The sequence below is a fragment of the Mesocricetus auratus genome, unplaced genomic scaffold (genome assembly GCF_017639785.1).
Source record: "Mesocricetus auratus isolate SY011 unplaced genomic scaffold, BCM_Maur_2.0 Super-Scaffold_100047, whole genome shotgun sequence".
In the NCBI taxonomy this organism is placed as follows: Eukaryota; Metazoa; Chordata; class Mammalia; order Rodentia; family Cricetidae; genus Mesocricetus; species Mesocricetus auratus.
Window position 1 is genome coordinate 6,683,667 of NW_024429224.1, and position 26,528 is coordinate 6,710,194.

The window sequence follows — 26,528 nt, forward strand, 5'->3', positions numbered from 1 at the left end:
AATACTGTCAGGTATATTTTAGGAATCAATTCTTTGATGATGACAACTTCAATATTCACCAAAACCCCGTAGGTGGTTGTTATAAGACAATAAAGTGAGGGTCTCCTTTGAGAAGTGCTGTGACCTGGCCTGTATTAGTCCTACGCTGCAGGGGCCATCTATTCCGGACTGATGTCTTTGTGGCTGTGTTCAGAACCAGCCAAAGAGCCTCGGGTCCAACCCTGTGTGGGAGAGTGTGGATCAGGGAAATCCTAGACACACCTGGTCATCTCAAGAGGGCTCTCAGTCCATACTGGGGACCACAGTTTATTTAAGCATCCTCTTAAATTTTTTCCAAAGTGTGTGTGGGGGGGTTACTGGAAGAATACAACTATCATCATGTTTACAGGGCTGACTAGGAAACACTTCCTTTAATCCTAGATATGGCAAGCACGCAAGTCCTCAGACATTCGGCAGAGGCACGTCTCACCAGTCTTCAGGCACACCCCGCTAGTCCCATGATGGGTGAGGGGCCTAGGTCCATTGTTACACAAACTAGAAGGCGTTTTCCCTGGTGGCCAGGCCATTCGGATGTAACAAGCCAACATCTAAAAGACAATAGGAGATTCCAGCCCCGAGCATGCTTTTGGTGTGTCTTACTTCCTTCCCGAGTGCCTCTCTGTCTTTAAAATCTGTCTTTTAAATATCTATAGTAAGCTACTCTGGGGTCAGTGAGATGACTCATCAGATAAAGTCACCAAACTTGACGACTGTCCCTGAGACCTGCATGGCAGGAGAAAATCAGCTCTCAGTGAGTAGTGGTCTGACCTCCACCCCCACAGCTCACGGCCCCTGCACGCACACGCATGCACTAAGCCATGTGATGTTACCACAAAAAACACCTTTTTAGTGAGGTCCCAGCACCTCCAAGAATTCCCACAGAGAATATTAGGCCAAACAAACACTTTGCTTAGGTGCCAGCTGTGGTTCCTTGAACTTGGGGAAAGCGGACTGTCCTCTGCTGGAAGAGATGACTCGGACTTAGCCCAAACCGCCTTGACCATCTCATGATTAGCTGGTGGTACTGCATCAGGCACAGACATGTGACCAACTTCTTGCCACAAATAAACAGAAGTAAATAGAAGTGAAAAACTCACAGAGGTCCCTGCAGGAGGAGTCAGGGAAAGCATTCTTTCGTGTGGAGTTAAATATGTTCCTTAAGTGATTCACCCCTCTAACTTTCTTCTTGTCTGGGGGCACACCTCACTAGGGGAAGTTCAGGCATCAGTGAACACGTATAAAATGACAGGGACTACGGGCAGGCAAAACAAGGAGCCTGAGAGGTCTGGCTTTCACATGACACCGAGTGACTGTCCCAGCTCTTGCCTGCTTTCCTGTCAAAGCTTTTTGAGACAAGGTCTCACTGTGTAGTTCAGGCTGACCTGGAACTACCTATGTAGCCCAAGTTGGCTTTGTATTCAAGCTTATCCTGAGGCATCTCCTCAGTCCCAGTTTTGTTTTGTTTTGTTTGTATGCAAGCATATTTGTCTGTGTGTTCATCTATGTGTGGGTATATGGGTGGTTGTGGAGGCCAAAGGTCAAAGGACAACCCGAGTGTCACTCTCCGGAATGCCATCCACTCCCTTTTTTTGTTTTTCCTTTTGATTTTTCAAGACAGGGTTTCTCTTGTAGCCTGGCTGTCCTGGAACTCACTCTGTAGACCAGGCTGGTCTTGAACTCACAGAGATCCGCCAGCCTCTGCCTCCCGAGTGCTGGGATTGAAAATGTGTGCACCAATGCACTCCTTTTCGGTAGGCTCTCTCACTGTTCCCAAAGTCGCCGATCCCTTCCTCCACAGCACCAGGATTGTAACCCTGCCACCACACCTGCGGTTTTCACGTGTCTAGAGACTGAACTCTGATCCTCATGTATGTTTGCAATGCTTTGCAAAGATTTTAGCTACTGAGCCATTCCCTCAACCCCCACACTTCTGTTCCCCTAGCAAGATGTTCTGCACCTGTCCCCAGTTCGGTGCTTCAGTATTTGGGTGTTTGTGTTTCTCAGAATTTCTTTTCCAAATTGTTTTGTTTGTATGAGTGTTTTGCCTGCATACATGTCTGTACACTGTTTATCTGCCTGGTGCCAGTGGAGGCCGGAAGGGGGCGAAAGATCCCCTGGAACTGGAGTTACTGAGGCTGTGAGCCACCGCGTGGGTGCTGGAAATTGAGCCCAGGTCCTCAAGAAGAGAAGCCAGTGCTCCTAACCACTGAGCCATCTCTCCAGCCCTCCCCAGCATTTCTCTGTACAATTCTCTTGCAAAGTCCCAGCCTTCTTTCTGCCGAAACAGACGCAGAGCTGGGAAATCGGAAGTTCGGAGCCAAGACACAGACAGTAATGTCTAGTCCAGCAGGAGTATGTACCCTACACCAGCTGGGGGGACACATCCTTGCAATCCCTGTACTCAGGAGGTGCAGGCAGGAGTGAATCTGAGGCCAAACGCGACCTACATGACTTCAAAGCCAACCTGAAATCTTATTTTTTTTTTGGTAGGCGTGAGTGGGGTGAGCTGTCACACAGTGTGCCTGTGGAGGTCGGCGGACAACCTGTGTTCCAAGGATAGAACCCAGGCCACCTGGCCTGGCGGCGAGCGCCTTTACCCGCTCAACTAGCTCGCAGTTCCTACCTACAAGCTTCGAACTCGAAATCAGCTCACTCTTGTAGACCTGGTACCGCCTCCCTACACGTGACCAGCGCGGGATCCTATTGCGCAGGCTCTGGCCGCCTTGAGCGTGCTCTCCTGAAGGCCCACCCCCGAAAGGGCTCCTGGAGCATGCGCACACCACAGCGTCGCGGACGCGCCTCCGGAAGCACTGGCAGTTTCGGGGGGCGGGGTCGGGAGGCATTTCCGGGGGCCGGGAGACTCCGGCGGAAGCTGTCCCCGCGGTGGCGGCGGAGAATCAGGCCTGAGTGCGGGCGACTGGAAGCTCCGGTAGGCTGGAGCTGCGAGCGCGGAGCCGCCGGCAGGTACGGCGGGCTTGGGGAGGCCGGCGGCGGCGCGGGAGGTCATGGTCGGGGTCACGGGCGTCCGGGACGCGGGTGCTCACCGAGAGCTCTCCCCGGTGGCCGCGATGCGGGGACGGCGCGGGCGACTCCGCGGCCCCCGGCGCCCCGGCTCGGAGTCCTGAAGCCTCCAGCGCCACCGGGAGACTTTCTGTCCCCAAGGTCACCCCGCGGCAGGTGCACGGCGGGCCGGAGCACTCGGAGGATCCGCCCGCGCGGCGACCTCAGGGTCGAGCCACCCACGCGCGAGCCGACGCCGTGAGGCAGGACCTCGCCGCTCTGAGTTTGCGTCTCTTTGTCACTCCCTTGTCACTTGCTTCTGTCCCCAACCTGGCCTCTGGTCAGCTGGAGTTTCTCTCCGCTCCGTGTCTCTGGAGCTCGCGGTCCAGGGACCTTGTCTTCGCCTCCGTTCACCTTGCTTCAGGGTTTCTTGACTCCGCTTGTACCCCTCCTCTGGTTAAGGCCCGGATGTCACGCTGGCTTCTAGGCCATTTGTGTGTTTTTCTCTCTCTGCCAGTGTTGTGTTCTTGTTTCTCTCCCTCCCAACCGGGTTTGTTTAGGCAGGGCGGGCCCTGCCTGGACCTCTGAGCCATGGAAGGTGACTCATGACCCCGTGAAACTCGCCCGCCTGGGCGACATTCTCAGTCGCCCGACCGCACAAAGTGTCGGGAGCTCCTGGCCCTCAACACTGAAGGCCCATCTCAGGGTTTAGGCAGCTAGTGAATCCTGAACTTCTCTTCCCTGTGGTCTACACAGCTCTCCACAGTTACTTGCTCTTTCCAGGAACCCCAGATGGCCTCCGGGGCTGTCAGACACTGCCCCAGGCCAGCATGTCTACAGGCTCAGGAACGACCAGGTTGACATCTGCCCTTGAGATCCTTAACACTGAAGCAGAATTTTTAGGGGCATTGTAGGGAAGAATTTAGAAACCTCATAGGAATTCACTCCCTGCATGCTTCCAAAGTACTGTCGGAACGAAGTGAGGCATAGGGACAAATACCGTTTAAAACTTTTGGACTCGAGTGTCAGGAATAGACAGGACATAAAACAATTTATCAAGTGCTAGAGTCAGATACCGCTTTCGGTGTACACAGGGGTTTAGGAGATCGTAAGAACATTCTAGAAATGGATTGGGCACAACTGTGAGTGATGTAATGTGAGCATAACATTACACAAAGTAGCAGTGCTAAGTTTTGTGCTGTTTATACTGTATCCACACAGCAGCCGGTACTCTGGAGACTTCTGAAGCTCTTTTAAGCATGTCCAGAGTGCAATTTAGAAACTTGGTTTGGAACATTTTAGTTGAATCCCTTGTATTGATGCAAGCTCTTAATAGCAGCAGGTTCAGCTGAAAGCTTACAAAAGGAGTCGGCCCTGAAGGCTTTAAATGGAATGACAGCAGTTTCCCACTCCTTGCCCCTTTGGAATCAATGCAGACATTTGCCCTAGTGGCAACTTGAGAAACACTCTGCCTTTGGCACGCAGAGAATTTGCAAAGCTGGAAAAGTTCCCCTTTATTAGAGTAGAAAATGATCTGTTATTTCTTCACAGGCCTTTGGTTTTTTGCTTGTCTATTTGTTTCCTGTTTTGTAAATGTTGCCTGCCTTTAAATTCATTTTTCAAGTTTTTGTTTTTGGGGTTTTTGTGTTGTTTTATTTTGTTGGGTTTTAGTTTTCCAAGACAGGGTTTCTCTGGCCCTGGCTGTCCTGGAAGGCTGGACTCTGCCTCCTGAGTACTGGAACTCAACAGTTCCTAGGCCAGTGTGTCTACAGGAGTTCTAGAATAACCAGAGCTGCATAGAGAAACCCTGTCTCAAAACAAACTTGCAAATATATAGTGTCTGTATCCCAGAGTAGCCTGAAGCTCCCAGTGTGATAACCTTGAACTCCTGATCCTCCTGCTTCCAGTGCCCAAGAGTTTGATTCCTGCGAGGACTGCCACACATGAGCTAAAGTTCTAAATGATAAAGAAATGGGTGCGCCAGGAGGTGGTGTCGAACACTCGGGAGGCAGAGGCAGGCGGATCTTTGAGTTGGAGACCAGCCTGGTCTACAAGAGCTAGTTCCGGGGCAGTCTCCAAAGCCACAGAGAAACTCTGCCTTTAAAAACCAAAAAAAAAAAAAGAAAGAAAGAAAGAAAGAAAGAAAAAGAAATAGGCGCTTCTATCGGGCTGTTTATCTGACCAGTTAGGTCACCCAAACCCTCAGCATGGGTCTTGTGATCTTACAGACTTGAGTTTTCTAGCAGAAGAACTTCTTTCCAGAGGTGTGACACCACGTGTCACTAGCAGTAAACCAAGAAAAGTTAGGCTCTTTAAAGGCAGTAGAGCCTGACCCAAGCCTGGAAGACCACTCTGACCCATGATTGAGTTTTCTGGGAAGGGCAACAAATGGATGGAGCGCCTAGAAAACCAGAAAAATCCCTCAGTGTAAAATGCAGTAAGATAGAGAGAAAGCAATAACAAGGGGGAGGGACCCCAGAGAGAAACCCTTTTCAGTGGAGCCTCCTCGGGTTTCCTGGGCAGATTAATAAGTGCTCTAGAAGACAGATTAACGCCATAGATAAACGCAGGCATCGGTATGGCAGGGGCTGATGAGAGCGTGGGCCAGCCCATGTGGCAGAATGAGGGTCCCTGTGTGTTTTAATTTAAGAGATAGGAGCCAGACAGTGGTGGCGCACGCCTTTAATCCCAACACTCAGGAGGCAGAGGCAGGCGGTTCTCTGTGAGTTCAAGGCCAGCCTGGTCTACAAGAGCGAGTTCCAGGACAGGCTAGAGCATCAGGAATTCTTAACCACTGAACAAACTCAAACTGAGCATCTTCAATTTTCTGTGTGATTTTTTGCTTTCAGAAATCAGTTTGATTCAACTTAAAGCAAAATTGAGAAATGCATTTCCTCTGAACAATTCAGACTGTTCTTTGATGGCCATGGCATAAGGAACATTATCACCAGAAATACAGCTTTGCACTGGGTAAGCTATAAATGTACTAGTAACATAATTTTTAAGACTACTTATTGTAATAATTTTCTATCAGCAAAAACAATGTAGTTTGTCAATTTTTTAAAATTATTATTTATGTATGTGTGGATGTTTTGCCTTCATGTGTGCCTAGTGCTCACAGAGGCCAGAAGAGGGCATCAGGTCCCCTTGGACTGGAGATGCTTAAAGGGTTGGCATGTGTGTGCTGGGAACCAAACCTGAGCCCTTTGAAAAGTAGCAGTGCTGTCTCTCAACTCCTTGTCAGATGGTTTCTCTGAAGACGAAACACTACACATTTTAAGACTAGTCACTAGAGTACTTCCCATTAATAAGGCCCTTAGTTTCAAGAGAAATTACTACCAAATGATCATTTTTTACTTAGAAAAACTTGTGAGGCCTGCCACCTGCTGAGCAGTGTGGCCTGAGGAGGTCTTGTCATGTGACTTTATGAGCTTCCCTTTATTCTCTGAACATAGTATGCTGTGAAGGGCTCACTGCAGAGCCCAGGTTTACAGGCTACAATTTGTAGATGCAAAGCATTTCACTAACAGGAAGATTTTGGGTAAGGATTGGGTGTTGGTATTTTTCTACACTTGTGCCAGACTTTAAGTTTCCTAAAGCAACATTTACTGTGCTTAAATGTGCCTTCTACAGTGAGCATGCAAATTACCATATGCTCTGATTAAAGACATCCCTGGAGGGCTTCGGTATAGGCGCTGGTAGGCCTGCCTCCCTGTTTGTGCTGTTTCTGTGCTTTCAGGGTGTTGAATCTCTGTTAAAATAGTGTTTAGGATTTGATACACAGTTTTCTCAGCTGGAGAATAAATAGTGGCTACTGCTCAGCTCATCAGCATGGGAGGGATGATAGCGGCAGTCTACTTCAGGGAGTCTTCAATAGAAGGCCCTTTACCTTCTGCTTTTTTTGGTTTTGTTTTTTTGATTTTACGAAACAGGGTTTCTCTGTATTGTTTTGGAGGCTCTCGGTCCAGCCTGGCCTCGAACTCAGAGATCCGCCTGCCTCTGCCTCCCAAGTGCTGGGATTAAAGGCGTGCGCCACCAACGCCCGGCTTTTATTACTTTTTTTATTTACTTTGTATGTGTGTGGACCTATGCCTGCAACATGTGGAGGTCAGAGGATAACTTGGAAAAGCCTGTTCTCCCACCATGAGGATCCTGGAGATTGAACTCAGATCTTAGGCTTGGCAGCTGGCCCTATTACCCACTGAGCCCTATCACCAGCCCTAATCTGCTTTACAAAGCCATTAAACAGGCAAGCAGTAGTGGCACATACCCTTAAAAATACCCTTAAAACCAGTACCCCAAAGACAGGTAGAGCTTTTGAGTTCAGGCCAGCCTAGTCTACAGAGTGAGTTCCAAGGCTATACAGAGACACCCTGTCTCAAAAAAAAAAAAAAAACAAACAAAGCCATAGAGCTTCCATGAATGATGAAAGGAATAAGCTGGGATTGGTATAAATTGTTTTAGAAGAACCATTGCTATTAGAGTTTTTAAATTATGTACAAGTTTGACATACAAAATTGCTAGTTTAATTCTGAGGTTGACAAATGCTTGAGTTTATTAATGAATTCCTCATAATCTAAATTATGGATTACTTAGAGCTGGTGTGGTGGCACATGCTTATAAACCCATCACTCAAGGGGGCTATAGGCAGGATTGCCCCAAGTCTGAAGCTAGTCTGAGCAATTTAATGAAGGCTTGTTTCAAAACAAGGATTATTTAGGTTCTTTGTATGTGAAATATGCTTATGTTCACCTTCTTTCATGATCTACTGCACCAGACTCTCAGACTCTGATTGGCCTGAATAAGTGCTTTTGGGTTTAAATCTCACCACTCCCCAATAAACAAGCTTGGGCAAATAGGTTGTTCTCTTGGGCTTGTCACAGTGACTATCAAATGAGGGGGAGAATGTGAGGTGCTGTGCGCAGAGCCTCCATGTCTGTGGAGTCAACCCTTCATAGATGGGAAATATTTAGGAAGGGCTGGAAAGGTGGTTCGGTGATTAAGAACACATACTTCTCTTGTAGAGAAGAATTCAGTTCCCACATTAGGTAGCTCCCAGCTTCCTGTTTGTTACTCCAGTTCCTGGGATCAAATACTAATTTCTGGCCTCTAAAAGCACCTGTACTCACATGCATAAACCTGCACATAGTTAAAATACAATTAAGGGGCTGGAGAGATGGCTCAGAGGGTAAGAGCACTGACTCAGTTCAGTTCCTAGCAACCACGTGGTGGCTCACAACCATCTACAAATCAATCTGGTGCCCTCTTCTGGTATGTAGGCAGAACACTGTATACGTAATAAATACATAAATCCTTTTTAAAAAATACAATTAAATTGTTGGTCGGTGGTGGCTCATCCCTTTAATCCCAGCACTCAGGAGGCAGAGGCAGGTAGATTTCTGAGTTTGAGGCCGGGCTGGTCTACAGAGGGAGTTCCAGGATGACCAGGGATACACAGAGAAACCCTATCTCAAAAAAATGGAAGGAAGAAAACTTTTTTGGGGGGGAGGGTTCGAGACAGGGTTTCTCTGTGGCTTTGGAGGCTGTCCTGGAACTCGCTCTGTAGACCAGGCTGGCCTCGAACTCACAGAGATCCGCCTGCCTCTGCCTCCCGAGTGCTGGGATTAAAGGTGCACGCCACCAACACCCGGCTCGGAAGAAAACTTATTAAAGGTTTCAATTGTATTGCTTGTGTGTAGATGTTCTTGCCCTCCCCTAAGCGGTGTAGTCTGACACTGTCCACATGGCATGTCAGGGATATGGGTGGTCTGGTTTTTTTTGTTTGTTTGTTTTTTGACACAGGGTTTCTCTGTAATAACAACCCTAGCTGTCCTGGAACTCACTCTGTAGACCAGACTGGCCCCGAAGAACTGACAGAGATCCACCTGCCTCTGCCTCCTGAGTTCTGGGATTAAACGTGTGTGCCATCACCACTGCCACTCATCTGAGTGATCTTAAATCGTAAAATATTCTTGAAGACATGAGTAGGTGGCATTGTAAATATTCAACCATTTTCTTCAGATGATTGCGCATCCACAGTTTTCATATTTGAGGGGTAGTACTAGAACCAACCCCCACAGATACTGTGAGACAATTGTTTGTGTTCATCTTTATACATGTACTTGTTTGTACACATTAATAAAGAGCTCCTGTTCTATTAAAGATGACATTTTCCTACTTACCCAGTGTTGCATTAACTTTTCCTAGGGAGATGCAAACAAATGTTTATTCATCCCAGATAGGTCACCAAGGACATGACAGAGTAAAGTACGATTCCACCAAAGTCCAACTTGGCCTTTCTCTGTCTCTAGCTTCTGACAGTCACTAATCCACTTTCTAACTTTGTTTTGAATGTGTCTTTTTATAATGAAATGATGAAAATATGTTCCTTTGTGTCTAGCTCTTCCCTCCCTCCTAAATTCTCACTCTCTTCCTGCTGTCTCCTTCCTTTCTCTTTCCATATCCTGCCTCTCCTCCCCTAACCCCTTCCTCCCCCTTTCTCTTGTTCTTTATGATGCTGAGTATCAACCCCAGTGCTTCCTGGCCTACTGGGTCAGCCACTTCCCATTCCCGGCTGTCTCTGAGCCCTCCCATCTTGACACCTTGTTCTTTCTTACTGCCAGATATCTTTTAGATGGATGTGCTGTGTTTTATGCAGTCATTGCTTGATACACACTTTTATTACTTAATAATGCTGCTATAGCCCATGCATGAGCTTTGATAGGGGCATCATGTGTTCTATCTGTTGAGCTTATGCTCAAAAGTAGAACTGTTTGAGAAACTCCCAACCTCCTTTCTGCAGCTTTTAAACCATTTCCATGCCTACCAGCAAGTATGTTCTAGTCTCCGTGGGACGTACTGACAATGGTTAACGTCTTATTTTCCGTGCTGTCTTAGTGGTTGAGAAGCGGGTTCCTTGTAGCTTTGGTTGTTTTAGGGGCTGGGGAAGATGAACGTGGCAGACAGGCATTCTCGCCTGAGCTGCATCCTAGCCCCCATGGTGCTGCTCTGCTGTGCTGAGCTTTATTCATGAGGGCATTTGTCTTTGGAGAAATGCCTTCTGGAATCTTTTGTCCATTCTTTTCTTTTGGGTTGTTTACTACTGAATGTAGGCTTTGTATACACTCAGTATAGGTTATTCATAGTTGTATGCAAATACAGTCTCCTATTATGTGTGCGCTATTTTCTTGATGGTACCTCTTGTTAATTTGGGAACCAGGACCAGCACGATAGGCAGAGCACAAGCCATGGAGAGCATATTAATCATAGTTTATTATAGCGAGACTGAAAGGAGGGGACAGACATGATAGAGAAGAGATGATGAGAGCGTAAGTGGGCAGGGGTCTGTCCATTAAAGAGGGGTCCTTTGCACCTGCTTGTCTGAACTCTGGGCTGGCCAGAGTGTTGCCTGAGTGCATTCTGCCAGGTAACAGGGCAGGTCAGTGTAATGCCTGAACCTTTCATTCCCACCTAAGACCCACAGTATTGTATATTGTAATTCCTGCCCACCGACTCTGTAAATCCCATTCACTGTTTCCCAACTCTAGACTTCCCTCCTGCATTAGTCTGTGGACACATTAACCTTGAAACGCCTTACTCTGACACTCAATCCTCATGTTTAATGCTGAAACCCAGTGTTGTGATTTCATTCTGTTGCTGTGATAAATAAAACTCTGTCTAAATGCAACTTAGGAGGAAGGGGTTTATTCAGCTTACACTACTAGGTCATACTCTTAATTGTGAAGGGAAATCCGGGCAGGAAGCATGGAAAACTGCTTACTGGTTCACTCAATCAGACTTATGTTCTGCTAGTTGCATATACAGCCCAAGGCTTCCCGCCTAGGGATGGGGCCACCTATAGTAGGCTGGGCCTTCCAACAATAATTGAGGCACTTCTCCACACACATGGCCACAGGCCAATATGATTCAGGTATTTCCTGTCAAGACTTTCTTCTCAGGTGACTCTAGGTTGTATGGACAGTTAAGACTGACTAGGGGGGCTGGAGAGATGGCTCAGCGGTTAAGAGCACTGACTGTTCTTCTAGAGGTCCTGAGTTCAATTCCCAGCAACCACATGGTGGCTCACAGCCATCCGCCATCTGTAATGAGATCTGGTGCCCTCTCCTGGTGTGCAGACTTACATGGAGGCAGGATGTTGTATTCGTAATAAATAAATAAAATCTTTTTAAAAAGTAATGATGGGGTCTTGACTTAACCTAGTGACTACAAATGTGTGGTTATAACTCATGTAACCCCATTGTCTGAAAAATAATGGGAGCTTGGATTAGCCTAGTGACTACAAATGTGGGGCCACAGTTCATATGTCCCACTGTTGCAAATAAAACTAAAAAAAAAAAAAAAAAGACTGACTAGGACACCCAGCCTAGACAGGAGGATGAGGCAGTGTTTTCTGGAGACTGGTGCTACTGCCAAGGCTGCTTAGAGCAGGAAGTGGGGTTGCTGGTCAGGGCAGCATATCTCCCTCCCTCTCCTCAAGACAGGGTTTCTCTGTGTAGCTTTTGAAGCCTGTCCTGGCTCTCTGTAGATCAGGCTAACCTCTAACTCACAGAAATCTGCCTGCCTTTGCCACCCAAGTGCTGGGATTCAAGGCGAGCTCCTCCACATCTGATTTGGCTCTGATTTTAAAGCCTGCGGCTCACAGCTTACACCATTCTCTAGGATCTTGGAATTCAGCACGTTTTTCATATCACTTGGATTATTTCCAACATGATATGTGAGAAGAATGAGAATCTGTCTCCATGTCTGGTGATTCCAAATTAAAAAGTGATAGGACCTTGTGGCTATATGCTACCCTACCCTGGGTTCCTCTTACGGTGTTTTCAGCCTTTGCTTGAATGACATGCTGAACATGTTTGTTCCCTCTGACAGATTATAAACCTCATGTAAGAATGGCAATGGTGCCAGATGGTGGTGGCACACTCCGCCTTTAATCCCAGCACTCAGGAGGCAGAGACAGGCAGATCTCTGTGAGTTTGAGGCCAGCCTGGTCTATAGTGCCAGGACAGGCTCTAAAAGCTACAGAGAAACCCCGTCTCGAGGCCATGGTTGTGATGGTGGTGCACACCTTTAAAGCAGGCAGATCTCTGTGAGTTTGAGAACAACCAGGACTACACAGAGAAACTCTTGTCTCTGAAAACAAACAAAAAAAGAATGGTAATGTTTCTTGATGGTCTTTGATGTTCCCTATACTTTGCATGCAGGATCCTTTATGTAATCTTGGAACTTTTTTATTTTATTTTATTTTTTTATTGGTTTTTGGAACTGGATTTTTCTGTGTAACCCTGGCTGTCCTGGAACTCACTATGTACAATGCTGGCCTTGAACTCAGAGGTCTGGTCTTCCTGCCTCTGTGATACAATACTGCACCAGGGTGGGATGTTGGCGGAGCCCATGGTAGGGGAGAAACTAGCCCTCAGGCAGAACTTAATGGAAAGGACATTTTATTGGGAAAGGAGTGGGGAAGGGAGAGAGAGGTGGGGGAGACAGAACAGATAGAGATCTGTCTGCTTCCTCAGAGATGCAGAAAGAGAGGGGAGGTGGGCAGGGTTTGCGTCTTAAGGAAACTTTTGCACCTGCTTGCAGACTGTAGTCACATAGTAGCCATAGGCTGGCCAGGGTACTGCCTGAGTGCATTCTGTCAGGTGACAGGGCAGGCCAGCATAATACCTGCATCCTTACTTACACTCTGCCTTCCAAGTGCTGGGGTTTTAGCCAGTAGAGACAGCCACTTCTGAGTGTGTTTAGAAATTCAGAGATTATGGAGCAAGACCACATCCACTCTGACCAAGACTAGACAATTACCACCTTGACACAGCTAAAGAAGCATGGCATGTTTTCTAGTTATTTTTTTCCCCTTTGGTGAAGTGTCATCTTCAATTAACTGTTTATCTGAGGCAGTCTCACTATGTAACCTAAGTGGGCCTCAAACTCAAGTGGTCCTACCTTGGTTTCCATGCTGAGTTTATAGGTGTTCTCCTATTTCCAGCTTTTAATTGACTGTGAGTTCAGAGACGTGAATACAGGCAGTGTTGTGCAACCAACACTGCTGTCGTTTGTAGATTTAATTTAAGACAATCCAGGAAGCGTGAGGAACGTTTTATTAGAGAGGAAGAGCAGGGCAGGCAGACTGGGTCTTGGCGCCTACTGGGAGGATAGGGTGAATGAGGGAAAGGTGAAGATGGCTGACAGGCTCTGCAGTGGAGGTCAGCAGGGGCTGTGTGAAGTGAGGGGCCTTGAGGAAAGACAGGAAAGCTCAGGAGCAGGGCAGCACGCTATGCTCCCTGGATGTGGGAGACCCTGGTGGTAAGAGACCGGACGATAGGGAATAGGCAGGCTGTTTGAAATTCTGCAAGCTGTGGCGCATTGAGAGGAGTTTGTAGCCTTTATATTATGTCAGTATGGGGATAATTACTCCTCCCTGTCTCCTTAAAGTGGGTCAGCTTTCCCGAGGGGTGGTCTGGCAAGCCCAGTTGGATTGACTGTTAAAGGAGCGGACAGTAGTGTGTAATGTTTAGGATGTCTTGTCTCCACTGGTGGCCAGGACATATTTGTTCTCTATAACAGATTATAAACCCTGTGTAAGAATGGTAATGTTGGCCGGGCGTTGGTGGCGCATGCCTTTAATCCCAGCACTCGGGAGGCAGAGGCAGGCGGATCTCTGTGAGTTCGAGGCCAGCCTGGTCTACAGAGCGAGTTCCAGGACACCCTCCAAAGCCACAGAGAAACCCTGTCTCAAAAAACCAAAAAAAAAAAAAAAAAAAAAAAAAAAAAAAAAGAATGGTAATGTTGCCAGCCGGTGGTGGCGCACGCCTTTAATCCCAGCACTCGGGAGACAGAGGCAGGTGGATCTCTGAGTTCGAGGCCAACCTAGTCTTCAGAGCCAGTTCTAAGACAGGTTCCAAAGCTACAGAGAAAGAAACTTTTTTGGGGGGAAAAAAAGAAATAGTAACTTTTCCTTAATGAGCCTCAACTAAGCCCTGATACCTCTACCTTATTTGTGGCATTTTAATCCTTAAGAAGAGGGCAGCAGTGACTGCCCTGTCACAAAAAGTCCCGTGTGTTGTCGGGGAGGTGGGAGTCCAGAACTGATCTTGAGGGGAGTCTGTCTGCAAACAGCAATTCCTCATTCACGACACAGCAATTGTAATAGTCCACTCCTGATTTCTAGTCTAGCACTGTCCACCTCCTTTTCAAACCAAAATTCTACTTTGGGGAAAAATACCTAGAGGCTCTCCACCCAGATGCCCTCAGACCAGACTCTCCCACTTGGGATTTACATAGACACCCTCATCGGCCATGCAAATGCAAAGTCTGCATTTCCTTCACAAACTAGGACACCTGCTGGGCAGTGGTAGCAGAGACTGGCCTGGTCTACAGAGGATAGTCAGGGTTACACAGAGAAACCCTGTCTTGAAAAAGAAAAAAAAACCTTAGAATATCATACCTAAACAGTTTATTTTATGCTCTGTTTTCATTTTGTTATTATAAAGTGTTTTAGGATGTATAAAACCATAAATTAATGCCTTGTTCAAAAAAAACACTGTCTTATCTAAAAACTATTAATGACTCGTCCAGCATTCTGGTTTCCTTGGAGGAGTCAGGGTGCCATGAAAAGCCTATGGGAAAAAACACTGACCTCGATTCAGCTTTCTACTTAGTTAGAACAAGCTTTTAACTTTAGGAAAGTTGCTTAAAATAGCTGAACTTAAGAACATTGAGCCCTGCATTTGCCAAATACTTAGGAGTGGGGGACTGACCTGGAGCTCAGTGACAGCCCACTCACCTAGCACAAAGCCAGCTCTGGGGGAAGAGCCGGATGTGGTGGTATACACCTTTAGTACCATCACTCAAGAGGTAGAGGCAGGAGCTGGACAATGGTGGCACAAGCCTTTAATTTTAGCACTAGAGGGGCAGGCTGATCTCTGTGAGTTCCAGGCCACCTTGTCTCAAAACAATAAAGCAAAAACTACCACATGACACAGAGTAATTATTTTGCTTGTTTTTGAGACAGGGTTTCTTTGTAACAGTCCTGACTATAGACCAGGCTGGCCTTGAACTCACAGAAATCCATCTGCCTGTGCCTCCCAAGTGTTGGGATTAAAGACATGCACCACCACCCATCTGATATGCAGAGTGATTATTAAGAACACCTCAGTTTCTTCACTTGCCATCTCAAGAATGATTTCTGAGGAATAGAAGGCTGACCCAAGGGTTATTAGGAAGATTTTTAAGAACTATTTTAATAAATGGCTCAGTTGGTAAACTGCCCAGCAAACATGAGGACCCAAGTTCAAACCCAGCACCTAAATAAAAAGCAGGGATTGGTGGTACTTGCTTGTAATCCCAGCACTGGGGAAGAAGACAGGTGATCTTTGCAGTTGGGGTGGCCAGCCAGCCTGCGTTTGTCCTAAATTCACAAAATGGAGTCCCTTCAGAAATAGACTAATGTTGGCCGGGCAGTGGTGGCACACGCCTTTAATCCCAGCACTCCGGAGGCAGAGGCAGGTGGATCTCTGTGAGTTCGAGGATGGGCTGGACCGACAGCCTCCAAAACAATACAGAGAAACCCTGTCTCATAAAACCAAAAAAAAAAAAAAAAAAAGAAAGAAAGAAATAGGCTAATGTTGACCTGGTCTTCATGCACACATACACATAAGACCCCTCCCCACACACATTATAGAGTAATCATATAAATTAAATTTTAACAAAGAGTGAAGTATTAGAGCAAAGAGACACAAGGCAGTGAAAACTGCTGTGTTTTCTGTGTGTCTGTGGAGGAAGGGTATGCATATGTACATGCATGTCTGTTCATTTGTGTGTGGTGTGCACATGGAAGTCAGCAGCTGACGTGGACTGTCTTCTTTGGTCACTCACCTGTGTGTTGAGCCGAAGTCTCTCACTTAGCCCATAGCTCACTACAGACATGTATCTTCCCCACCCCCACCCCCAGCTATACTCCAACACTCCCCCCCATGGTCTTTTTGTTTCTCCCCTGGTCCTTCCCATGTTCCTGTTGTCTCCCCCCCTTATTTTGATAAGAATCATGTTTGTTTTTGTTAGAAATAGTTACATTGTTTTGCTTAGGGGTTTATATGCTGGAAGAATCCTCACAGTGTTCAGCCTGTCTCGGGGGGACGGGCTTCAGTGGATGAGTGCCCAGCGGCTAGAGAGCTTGATGGAACTCGGGACCTGTCTTGGTGTGCTGGGCTGCTTTGAGGATGGAGTTAGCGTTAACTTTTCTTTCTCTTGCAGCACTAAACAAGATTGGTGATGAAATGGAGCCTGGAACAAACTCTTTTCGAGTAGAGTTTCCAGATTTTTCCAGCACCATTCTGCAGAAACTAAACCAGCAGCGCCAACAAGGACAGTTATGTGATGTCTCCATTGTTGTCCAAGGCCACATTTTCCGGGCACACAAAGCTGTTCTTGCTGCCAGTTCACCCTACTTTTGTGACCAAGTACTCCTGAAAAACAGTAGGAGAATTGTTTTGCCTGATGTGATGAACCCAAGAGTATTTGAGAACATTCTCCTGTCTAGCTACACAGGACGCCTTGTGATGCCTGCTCCAGAAATTGTTAGTTACTTAACAGCAGCCAGTTTCCTCCAGATGTGGCATGTGGTGGACAAATGCACTGAGGTTCTAGAGGGGAACCCCACGGTTCTATGTCAGAAGCTGAATCACGGCAGTGACCACCAGTCTCCCAGTAGCAGTAACTACAACGGCCTTGTGGAGAGCTTTGAACTGGGTTCCGGAAATCAGCACACTGACTTCCCCAAAGCACAGGACCTGAGGGATGGCGAGAATGAAGAGGAGAGCACCAAAGACGAGCTGTCGTCTCAGCTCGCTGAGCACGAGTACTTGCCCAGTAACTCGTCCACAGAGCACGACCGGCTGAGCACAGAGATGGCCAGCCAGGACGGGGAGGAGGGGGCCAGTGACAGCGCTGAGTTCCACTACACCCGGCCTCTGTACAGCAAACCCAGCATAATGGCACACAAGCGCTGGATCCATGTGAAGCCTGAGCGCCTGGAACAGACGTGTGAGGGCATGGATGTCCATGCGACCTATGACGAGCACCAGGTCACTGAGTCCGTCAACAGCATGCAGGCGGAGCACTTGGTCCAGCCTTCAGGAGTGGATGAGGACTTCCAGATTGTGGAGAAGAAAGTGGAGGCAGGGTTCGATGAGCAGGCAGAGGAGAGCAGCTATGACGAGCAGGTGGACTTCTATGGCTCCTCCATGGAAGAGTTTTCTGGAGAAAGGTTGGATGGGAATCTAATTGGGCACAGACAGGAGGCTGCCCTCACAGCAGGCTACAGTGAGAACATTGAAATGGTGACGGGGATAAAAGAAGAGGCGTCCCACTTAGGATTCTCCGCCACTGACAAGCTGTATCCCTGTCAGTGTGGGAAAAGTTTCACACACAAGAGTCAGCGAGATCGACACATGAGCATGCACCTCGGTCTTCGCCCTTATGGCTGTGGTGTCTGCGGTAAGAAGTTCAAAATGAAGCACCATCTCGTGGGCCACATGAAAATTCATACAGGCATCAAGCCCTATGAGTGCAATATCTGTGCAAAGAGATTTATGTGGAGGGACAGTTTCCACAGGCATGTGACTTCTTGTACCAAGTCTTATGAAGCTGCAAAGGCTGAGCAGAATACAACTGAGGCTAACTAAAAATAGGGTCTGGCCTTGAGTGGCATGCACAAAAATAAACTATGGTAATTAATGCAAATCTGGGCACAGATGATGCGTGCCACTTGCTATTATGAGAGAAGCTTAAGAAAAAAAAGGAAGATATTTCTGAAAGACCAGCTCTAAGTAGGCCAATTAAAAAATTTAATTCCTCAAATTTGTATGTTCTAGTTCTGGCCTAGAATGGATGATGAGGATAAGTTCACCCAGTGCCCAACTGGCAAGATAGCCCTTACAGCCAGCAGTGACTGTGCAGTGGAGTTGGTGGCCGACTAACCCACCAGTTCGCTCAGGTGGTGGCGGTTGTCTGTCACTCAGTGCCCTGAGGTCATGTCGCATTTTCTTTTCCCCTGGTGGCAGGGCTTCTGGGGTATTGCTTTGGTAGCCGTCACTGGATGCTACTCCCCTCAAGGCTACAGCAGCCCAGACTCCTGGGCTGAAATGTGAACGGAGCTCTTCCATGTCTGGTTTCATGCTTTCTAAAGTTCTAGCTGAAACTGTGACAATGTTCCATAGACCTGAGTCCAAAACAGATGACTAGGCTCCTGTTAGAGTGCTCCAGACTCTTGACAAAGCGCGGGCTTGTGTTTAGTTTTAATTGGGTTTGAACCATTGTCTCCTTTAAAGTGTGTGGGTGCCAAAGGTAGGTGTTTCTAGTTGATCTGTTAGCCTAAGCTTCCCTCATTTAATGGTAACATCTAGACTAGACATTGAACCTGCAGTGCCTCCTCACAGTACTGGTAGTGTCTTGTGGCCCTACTGCCTTAGATCATGGTGCTTCCCAACAAGGGTCAGCCAGGGACCACAGCTCATGGGACCTAGCCAGAATGCATGGCTAAGCGTTGCCTGTGAGTGGGATACTCCCATACTCAGCTGAGGCAGTAAGTAACTTATAAAAACAAAAGGCTATACTTGCGAAAGGTCTCAAATACACCAGTGTGGGGAATGCTGTTTTAGAGAGACATTGAGCAGTGCTGTCAGCTCTTTGAGACCCGGAGTGTGAGTTCAAAGTGTGAAATCTACCAATTCCTGTTCCTCAGTCGCAGAGAAAGCTGCACAGAGCACATTCACAAGGCCCAGTAGTTCACACCCACTAAGGGAAGGAAGCCACCCGCCCTTCAAGGCCTGCAGTGTTGGAAAGAAGGCTTGTATTCAGAAAGCTTTTAAGCATAAGCACGTGACAGGCCTGAGGCTCTTCCTGGGGTGGGTGTATGTCTCCTTTTCTTCCCTGGGATAACATTCTGACCTCAGGGGCTAGGGTTTATTCAGCTTAGACTACCCTGTCACAGTTCATCCTGGGGGACTCACAGCAGGAACTTGAATATCAGCCGCAGACATGGCCAGGGGCCAGTCTGATTTGAGCTGTCCCTCGATTTAGGCTCCTTCTCAGATGACTGTAGGCTGTGTCAAATTGTCAGCTCTAGCTAGACAGTAGGACAGGGTGTTGCTCCTATGTCGCCTTTCCATATACTTACAGTCTGTTACTGCTAAGTAGAAACTTTTTTCCCTTAAAATAAAAATTCTTTTTCTTGGATTTGGGGTGAAATTTTGTTTGTAAAGTTTGTTTTCTCTGACATTTCTGGCAAGGGCTTCTGATCATAAGACTTCTGACACCAAGAGTTCACCTTTGACCTTTGTTTGGGAAGGGGAAAGAAAATAGGGACTCACCAGTAAATGCTTGGGATCAAGATTGCAAAACAGGGATCTATTTATGAACACTGTATCAATCTTGGTATATAAGAGCACTTTGTATTTAAAACTTTATTATAAGTATAGATGTAGAGTGTTTTGTTTTCACCTAGAAACTAGATAATGCCTTCTAGTGGTTTGGCACATTCAAATGCTCTCCCAGTGTGGAAGTCTGCCAGTTTGCAGCAGTCCTGTATGGACCTCAGAAGCACATGGAGAGGATTGTATAGTCACACGAGCCTCCTAGTCTTCTCTCGGGAGAGGTCAGTGGATTTAGGGATGACCTTAAAATGTGTGAGGATGAAGCTAGTTATTTCTACCTTGAGGCAGTTGAACCATTCTGTAGTTAGAAGCTGCTCCCATCCTGTCCACCTCCTATTCACCGACTGCCTTCTGCGTATTGAGCGGTCTCCCATTGAAGTCTCTATTCATCTGAGAACTAAGACCCTTATGGAGAAGACTCTGAGGGAAAAAGAAAACACCCTGGCAACATCCGGGTCCTTGGGTTGTGTTGAATCCGTACCCTTGTCATGCATGGTGACAACTTTTGTTGAACTGGAATGTGGCAGACCCCAGGAACAGGTGGGTGTCCTAGGCCTTGGAGGCAGAGGAGTAAGCAGATTCTAGGCATTGAATCAAGACTTCTGACCTGCCTTTCCCAACAGAGGGCCTTCCTGGCACCCTGCTTTGCTATAGTACTGGTTTCCTCACTGCCTGAGGAAGTCCCCACCCTTCCAGACGAGCTTGAATACTTATGGCCAGCATTGTCCAGTGTCCAGGGACTTAATCAACCAGCAGGTGTTCCTTCTCTACTTTGAGCCTTGACTGGTCCTTAGAGGAAATGGCTTCCAGGCCCCACTGGCTGCAGTTCACAATCTGCATGCACCATGCCTTGGGTCTTTGCACAAGTCAGTGAGCTGCATGGTCCGGCTCCGCTTGGCCCTTGTTCTGAGCTCACCTTCCCTGGCCAGGTCCCTTGGAGCCTGCCCTAAAGGATTCCCTCCATTTCGGGGGGCCTTCACTGAACTACTCTGACCCTGGGCAGGCCTGTAGCTGCTGGGGATGCCCGCATGCCACAGGTGGCACGTCCTGAACGGCTATGGAAGGGAGGGTGAGGAGCAAAGGCTGCTGCAGCTGGGTCCCCGAGGTCGTGGAAAAGCTTTGCCTGTCCCACAGATGAGGTAGTGCTTCCTAAACTCTTGATACTTTGGGATGGGGGCAGGGTTGCCCTTGGCCTCCTGTGATTTAGGTTGCTCTGAGTGGTGACTAACTATCCAGTGAGTCCAGGTTTGCTTTGGGTTTCTTTCTTTTTTTTTTTGTCTCTGGTATTTACGTATTTAAAGGTACTAGTTTGTAATTGCAGATCTCTACTGATCATGCCCTGTGGGAACATGCTGGAACACCTTTGCAAATGTGATTTTTGTTTTTCTTTTTAAGTGTTGCTTGAAGCCTATGTCATGTCAGTGACTGCAGCCTCCTTTTATGTGGTTCCCAATGTTTCTTCCAGAAAATGACTTTATTTATGCAAGTCAGGTGACTCTTAGGCCTCAGAACCATGGGATGATAAACAGATTGTCATTAGGTGCATATCATGGATACTTGTGAACTGCCTGTGTTGCAGAAGTTAGTTCTTTCTAGAATTGCTGTCTTCGGTGTACAGCGTGGTTTTAATTGAATGTTACTGTTTAATATTTTCTTCTTATAGAAGAGACCATGCCCTTTTGTATGACACGTTTTAATAAATGTTACCTGTCCATTTTGTACAAAGTTGTGTTTTGTTTTTCTCGTGTTTTGGTTCTGGCTTTTTAGCCTAAGATTAAAGTTGTGTCATCTCACTGGGCAGTGGTGGCGCACACCTTTAATCCCAGCACTCGGGAGGCAGAGGCAGGCGGATCTCTGTGAGTTCGAGACCAGCCTGGTCTACAAGAGGGAGTTCTAGGACAGCCTCCAAAGCCACAGAGAAACCCTGTCTCGGAAAAAAAAGTTGTGTCATCTCCTTTTGATAAGTAAGAAGACCACATAGTCTGATATCAAGATCAATAGACCAGTTGCAGTAATGGGTACCTGCCCCTGGGAAGAGTCTGACTGGCCTCTGGTCAGGAGCCATTGAAGAAGCTAAGCTGGGAGAACTGATGGAGAGGCTGAGGGACTCACCCACCACACCTGGGTGCCTCTAGGTGAAGACCCGCATGGCCAGGCTCCTCTAAGACAACGGGCTGGGCACCACCACACCCTCTCCTTGTTGCTTCAAGCTCAGGATTGGTCCCTGCCTTTCCCAGCCCTCAGGTCCTTCACCACCTTATGTCTATTTCTCACCAGGACCTCTGCTACCACCTCAGGTGGCCTCATTTCACAAACCGCTGTTGCGCAGCACAGTCCAGAGGTGCCAGGATTCCAGAGCAGGCCGGTGTGGCTGCCACGTGCCCTGGCAGGCTTTTCTGCCCTGGGATGGCCCCGTGTGCCTCGGCCAGCACCTTGTATCACCTTGCTTTGCCCTCCTGCATCCTCCACCCCCCCCCCCCCCCCAAAGCCCGGCCCTGGAAAGGCAGCAGCCGTCTTCAGAGGCCCCACACACTTCCTAACACAGCTCATTACCAGAGACACTGCTTGTTTTAGACCAAACTTAACCGTCTTCCCACACAAGCCTTCTGTCACCACTGTTTGTTGTGACATGAATCCCCACCCCGTTGCCGATTTTGAAGCCAGCTCCAGATTGCCTAGACTCGTTTTATGTTCCCTAGGTGGGGAGAACCCCCAGAAGACCCCATCTAGCCTTTTTTCTTTCTTTCTTTTGAGGCGAAGCCTGTCCATTCTGAGCACAGGCAAACAGCACTGTGCATCATGATGAACCCCCCTCAACCTCGAGATCCTGGCGGACGGTGCAGCTGGAGCCATAGCTGCCCACCACATGGCACGCATCCCCCGACCCTCACCCTGGGGCGGAGGCCACAGGGCTGATGACAGCCACACGTGAGCACGAGGAGGCAGGGTGGCACAGATGGGAACAGGAGGGGGATGTGAAGTGTTACCCAGATGGAGTTTACAACACCTGCCAGGGTTTACTTAGCTTCCTTCCCAGTGGGCTCCGGGACAGCTTCCCACCAAGCCACAGAAGCGTTCCTCGAGATAGTCCAGTGGACCCAGGGGTCAGTCAGCAGCTGGAAGTGAGGAAAGCTCAAACCTGCTGTGCTCAGCGATGGTGTGGCGACCAGCTCTGAATATGTTCTTTCTTCAGTGTAGATAAACGAAGGAAAAATACACTCACGTGTTCTCAAACTGCTAGGCGTGTGTGTCGTCAGTGGTGGGGCGCTTGCTGAGTATGACAGGTCTGGGCGCCATGGTCAGCACTGTAAAACCAAACAACAGAAGTCGTCTGAAGTTGAGTGAAAGTGGGCATGCTGACCCTCTACTGAGAAACCCCAGAGGTCAGTGGGCATGCTGACCCTCTACTGAGAAACCACAGAGGTCAGTACGGAGTACAGCGTGGGAGACGCCTCGGGCTTGCTCTGGGCTGGTTGGTCTACTTTGAGTCAAAAGGGAACAATTTGAGTTTTAAATCTTGAACCACCCTTAATTTCTTCCAAGCAGATGATGGGCCAGCTGAGCCTTGCACTAGGCGCAAAGGTGTCGTTGTCCTGTGTGTGGAAGCATTCAGAAGCAATACCATAGGTAAATGTACACTTTAAAATAGTGACTCTTCACTTAGGCTCAAGTGATTATGAGTCCTATTTTTTTTTCTGCCTCAATACTCCAAAATAAGAAGCCAGTAGCAAAGCTATTAAATGTATTTATAACCTAATAAGATAGTAGTTTCTCCCCAGAGGATTCTGACTTGCCAGATACTGCAGCTAACCTTGATGTATGGAAGCTAAAAGCTCCCTCCAGAACTGCCCATCTTGTTAATTTGGGGTCAGCAATGCTGTGATAAAATTTCACTTATTAGGGTTCACAAAAAAAGGCCCTCAACCACTGGGCACTCCGGTCATGATGGATGGATGTTGGATCTGTAAACAGGCTGGTGGTCCCTCAGGATTGAGACTAACTAAGCCTTGAATTCTCAAAACCACTTGCTCCCGAATGCTGACTTTACAGATATGCGCCACCATGCCTGGCTCTTGAATTTTTTTTTCCTTTGTGGCTAATCAACCCGCTGAACACCATCGCCACCTTGGCTCCAAGCCTTCCCCATACTTAACATGTGCAAAGCATTTGGGAGGTGAGGTAGAGTGGCTTTCCAGGCCACCATAGGCAGCAGCAAAATTAGATAACTGAGATGCAGTTGGGGAGGGATTGTCTCCCCCAAGTAAGAAGGTTTCCTTTAAGCCTCTCTCTCTCCTGCACACAGGGACATGATTCAGCGGTAGATCACTTGCCTAGCCAGCACCAAATGAAAGGTCAAATTTGTAAAGGTGATCTACACTTAGCAGAGTACTGAAGCCAGGCTCCAACACTAGGCCGTGTGGCCTAAGCCGAATTAGCCTCCTGGTGCTGATGTAGTGGGTGGAAAGCATTAAGACTTCAGCAGCGCATTCCCTTTCAGTTTAATTTCCAGGGCTCAATCACCGCTAGCTCATTCTTTTTTCTAGGACCAACAATGCCCCATTCTGTTCCAAAGACCCTGTATGGGCTGGGTTTCTACCCTTGTGCCAGCCTTGCAAGGCAGGACACTAACTTGAAGAGAATAAAAACCAGCTAATTTAGTAGTCTGACCCTGGACTGGGAAGGTGTCCCAGTCAGGAAAGTGCTTGCTTGCTGTGCAGGCTTGAGGACCTGAGTTTGACCCCAGAACCTAAGCGAAAAGGCTGGGCATGGTGGTGTGTCTGTAATCTAGCACTGGGAACGCAGAGGCAGGAACTCTGGGCTTGCTGACCAGCCAGCCTCAAGTCTATGCAGTGAGTCCCAAGCTCCAGTGTCGGAGGACAACTGACAAATTGCAGGAATTGGGGGAGGGGCTCTCTTTCCTCGAGGAACATGGAGGAGCCAGAGAAAGATGGCTCAGTTGGTAAAGGCACTTGCCACCAAGTCTGAGGACTTGCATTCAATCCTTGTAGAGGAAGGATAGACCCAACCAATAACCGCAAGTTGTCAGGGGTCCTCTGACCTGTGTGTAGTGACACCACACACACACACACACACACACACACATACACACACGTAAAGAAAGGTGGACAGCTCCTAAGGAACATCTGAGGTTGACCTCTGGCTTCTGCAAGCCTGTGCATTCTAGCATATGTGCACAAAGAAGCCCGACTGCTACCCAGGCAGGCAACCTGTGGCTTGTGCCCCAATGTCCCACTCTCTGAGTCACCTATCATCCAGTGACTTCCAGCCAAGGGCTCAGAGTGTCCCTAGTAACCCCACTGCCTGCTGGTATAAAGAGGAGTTCAAAAGTTACAGGGTTACCGGGCGTTGGTGGCGCACGCCTTTAATCCCAGCACTCGGGAAGCAGAGGCAGGCGGATCTCTGTGTGTTCGAGGCCAGGCTGGACCGACAGCCTCCAAAACAGAGAAACCCTGTCTTGTATTAAAAAAAAAAAAAAAAAAAAAGTCACAGGGTTATTAGCAGTGTGGTTATCACCAGGTGGGTACTAACCAAACCTGGTTATGTCTGCATTGGTGGGCCCCTGGAAGGTCCCTGTGTTCCCAAGAGCCTCCAGCCACACTTAAGTGTTGACTGCTGTAGAGTGTCTTCTAAGCAGTGCTGACCCTGTCACTTCCCAAGCCTCCCCTAGCTGACTCTCTAGTTCCTCCCGCGGGGTCCAAGTCAGGGCACTTGACCTTCCTCGCTTCCTGTCAGCTTCCCTTGGACTGCGCTTGGGTGGCTTGTTCTGCCCCTTCTCTTTTCCGTCACCCTTCCTAGACTCTGTCCTTCCAGAAGTTTCTTTCCTGCATTCTGAGTGAGGCTCTGTAAAAATGACTATGACACTCTACCCTGCAAGGGCCTCCAAAATGCACACCACTTTGAGTGACCCCGTGTCACTGTTGTAGGTGCCACCCACCCTTCACCCTTCTGCACCCACAGCCCTCAGAAGCAGGGAATGGCCTTACGCCTTCTAGGTAAGCACCTACTGAGAGAGAGCATCCCCAGCACTTTACATTTTGAAACAGGATCTCACCAGGTTGCCCAGACTGGCCTTGAACTTTCTTCAATCCTGCCTCAGTGTCCCAAGTAGCTGGGATTAAGAGAGTGTGCCACCACGCCTGAGGAGCCAGCCGCACTGTGGTCATCTCTTGAGCGGCCAAGCCGGCACAGTCCTGATTCACAGCCAATACATGCTACTTGATATCCTTTTATTTATCGTTTTCTAAATGCAGATGAACTATCTGTTATTTACGCACCAGTTGCTACCCCATAAGCTGTTTTGTTCCTTTTGTTTTTTGAAATAGGATTTCTCTGGGTAGCCCTGGCTCTCCTGTACACAAGGCTGGCCTCAAACTCAGAGACCCTCCTGCCTCTGCTGGGACTAAAGAGCAAGCACCATCACCCCTGGCTACCGTAAACTTTCTGTTTAATTAAGGGAATTCGGGCATACTGCTGGGAGAGCACACATGCCCGTGGTGCATGCACAAGGAAGCCACAGGACAGCCTGCAAGAGTCCTCTTTCACCATGTGAGCTCTGGGGATCAAAGTGGAACCCACAGTGCCCACAGCTTTACCCACTGAACCACCCCACCATCCCCCGCCAACCCCCACTCCTGCCTCCCCCTGCCGTTGACTCTGTTTCAAAAAAGCTTGCATGAGGAAGGGTTGAGGATGTGATTTCCTGACAGAACATCTGAGTTCCCAGCACTACAGCAAAACACCTTTCTTAGAAAATTCGGCACCTGCTGGGTGGTGGTGGCGCATGCCTTTAATCCCAGCACTCGGGAGGCAGAGGCAGGTGGATCTCTGTGAGTTCGAGGCCGGGCTGGACCGACAGCCTCCAAAACAATACAGAGAAACCCTGTCAAAAAAGAAAAGAAAATTTGGCAGCCAATAAACTTGGGAAGTCTTCGGGATTCCTGCTGGCTGAGAATTCTGAGGTACAGTAAGTTTCCTTCTAAACAAACCCAAATGAAAGATCTCGTATCAGAACAGGTG

The 26,528-nt window shown here is 48.1% G+C and overlaps 1 protein-coding gene across 1 annotated transcript; it reads left to right on the top strand.

Moving 5' to 3' along the window:
* The first annotated feature begins 2,878 nt into the window (after positions 1-2,878).
* Positions 2,879-21,211, top strand: Zbtb43 (zinc finger and BTB domain containing 43). Its single transcript, XM_040735606.1, has 3 exons — positions 2,879-3,003; positions 5,889-6,009; positions 16,312-21,211. The coding sequence occupies exon 3, from the start codon at positions 16,335-16,337 to the stop codon at positions 17,739-17,741; it is 1,407 nt and encodes a 468-aa protein (XP_040591540.1). The 5' UTR covers positions 2,879-3,003; positions 5,889-6,009; positions 16,312-16,334; the 3' UTR covers positions 17,742-21,211.
* The last annotated feature ends 5,317 nt before the right edge of the window (positions 21,212-26,528 follow it).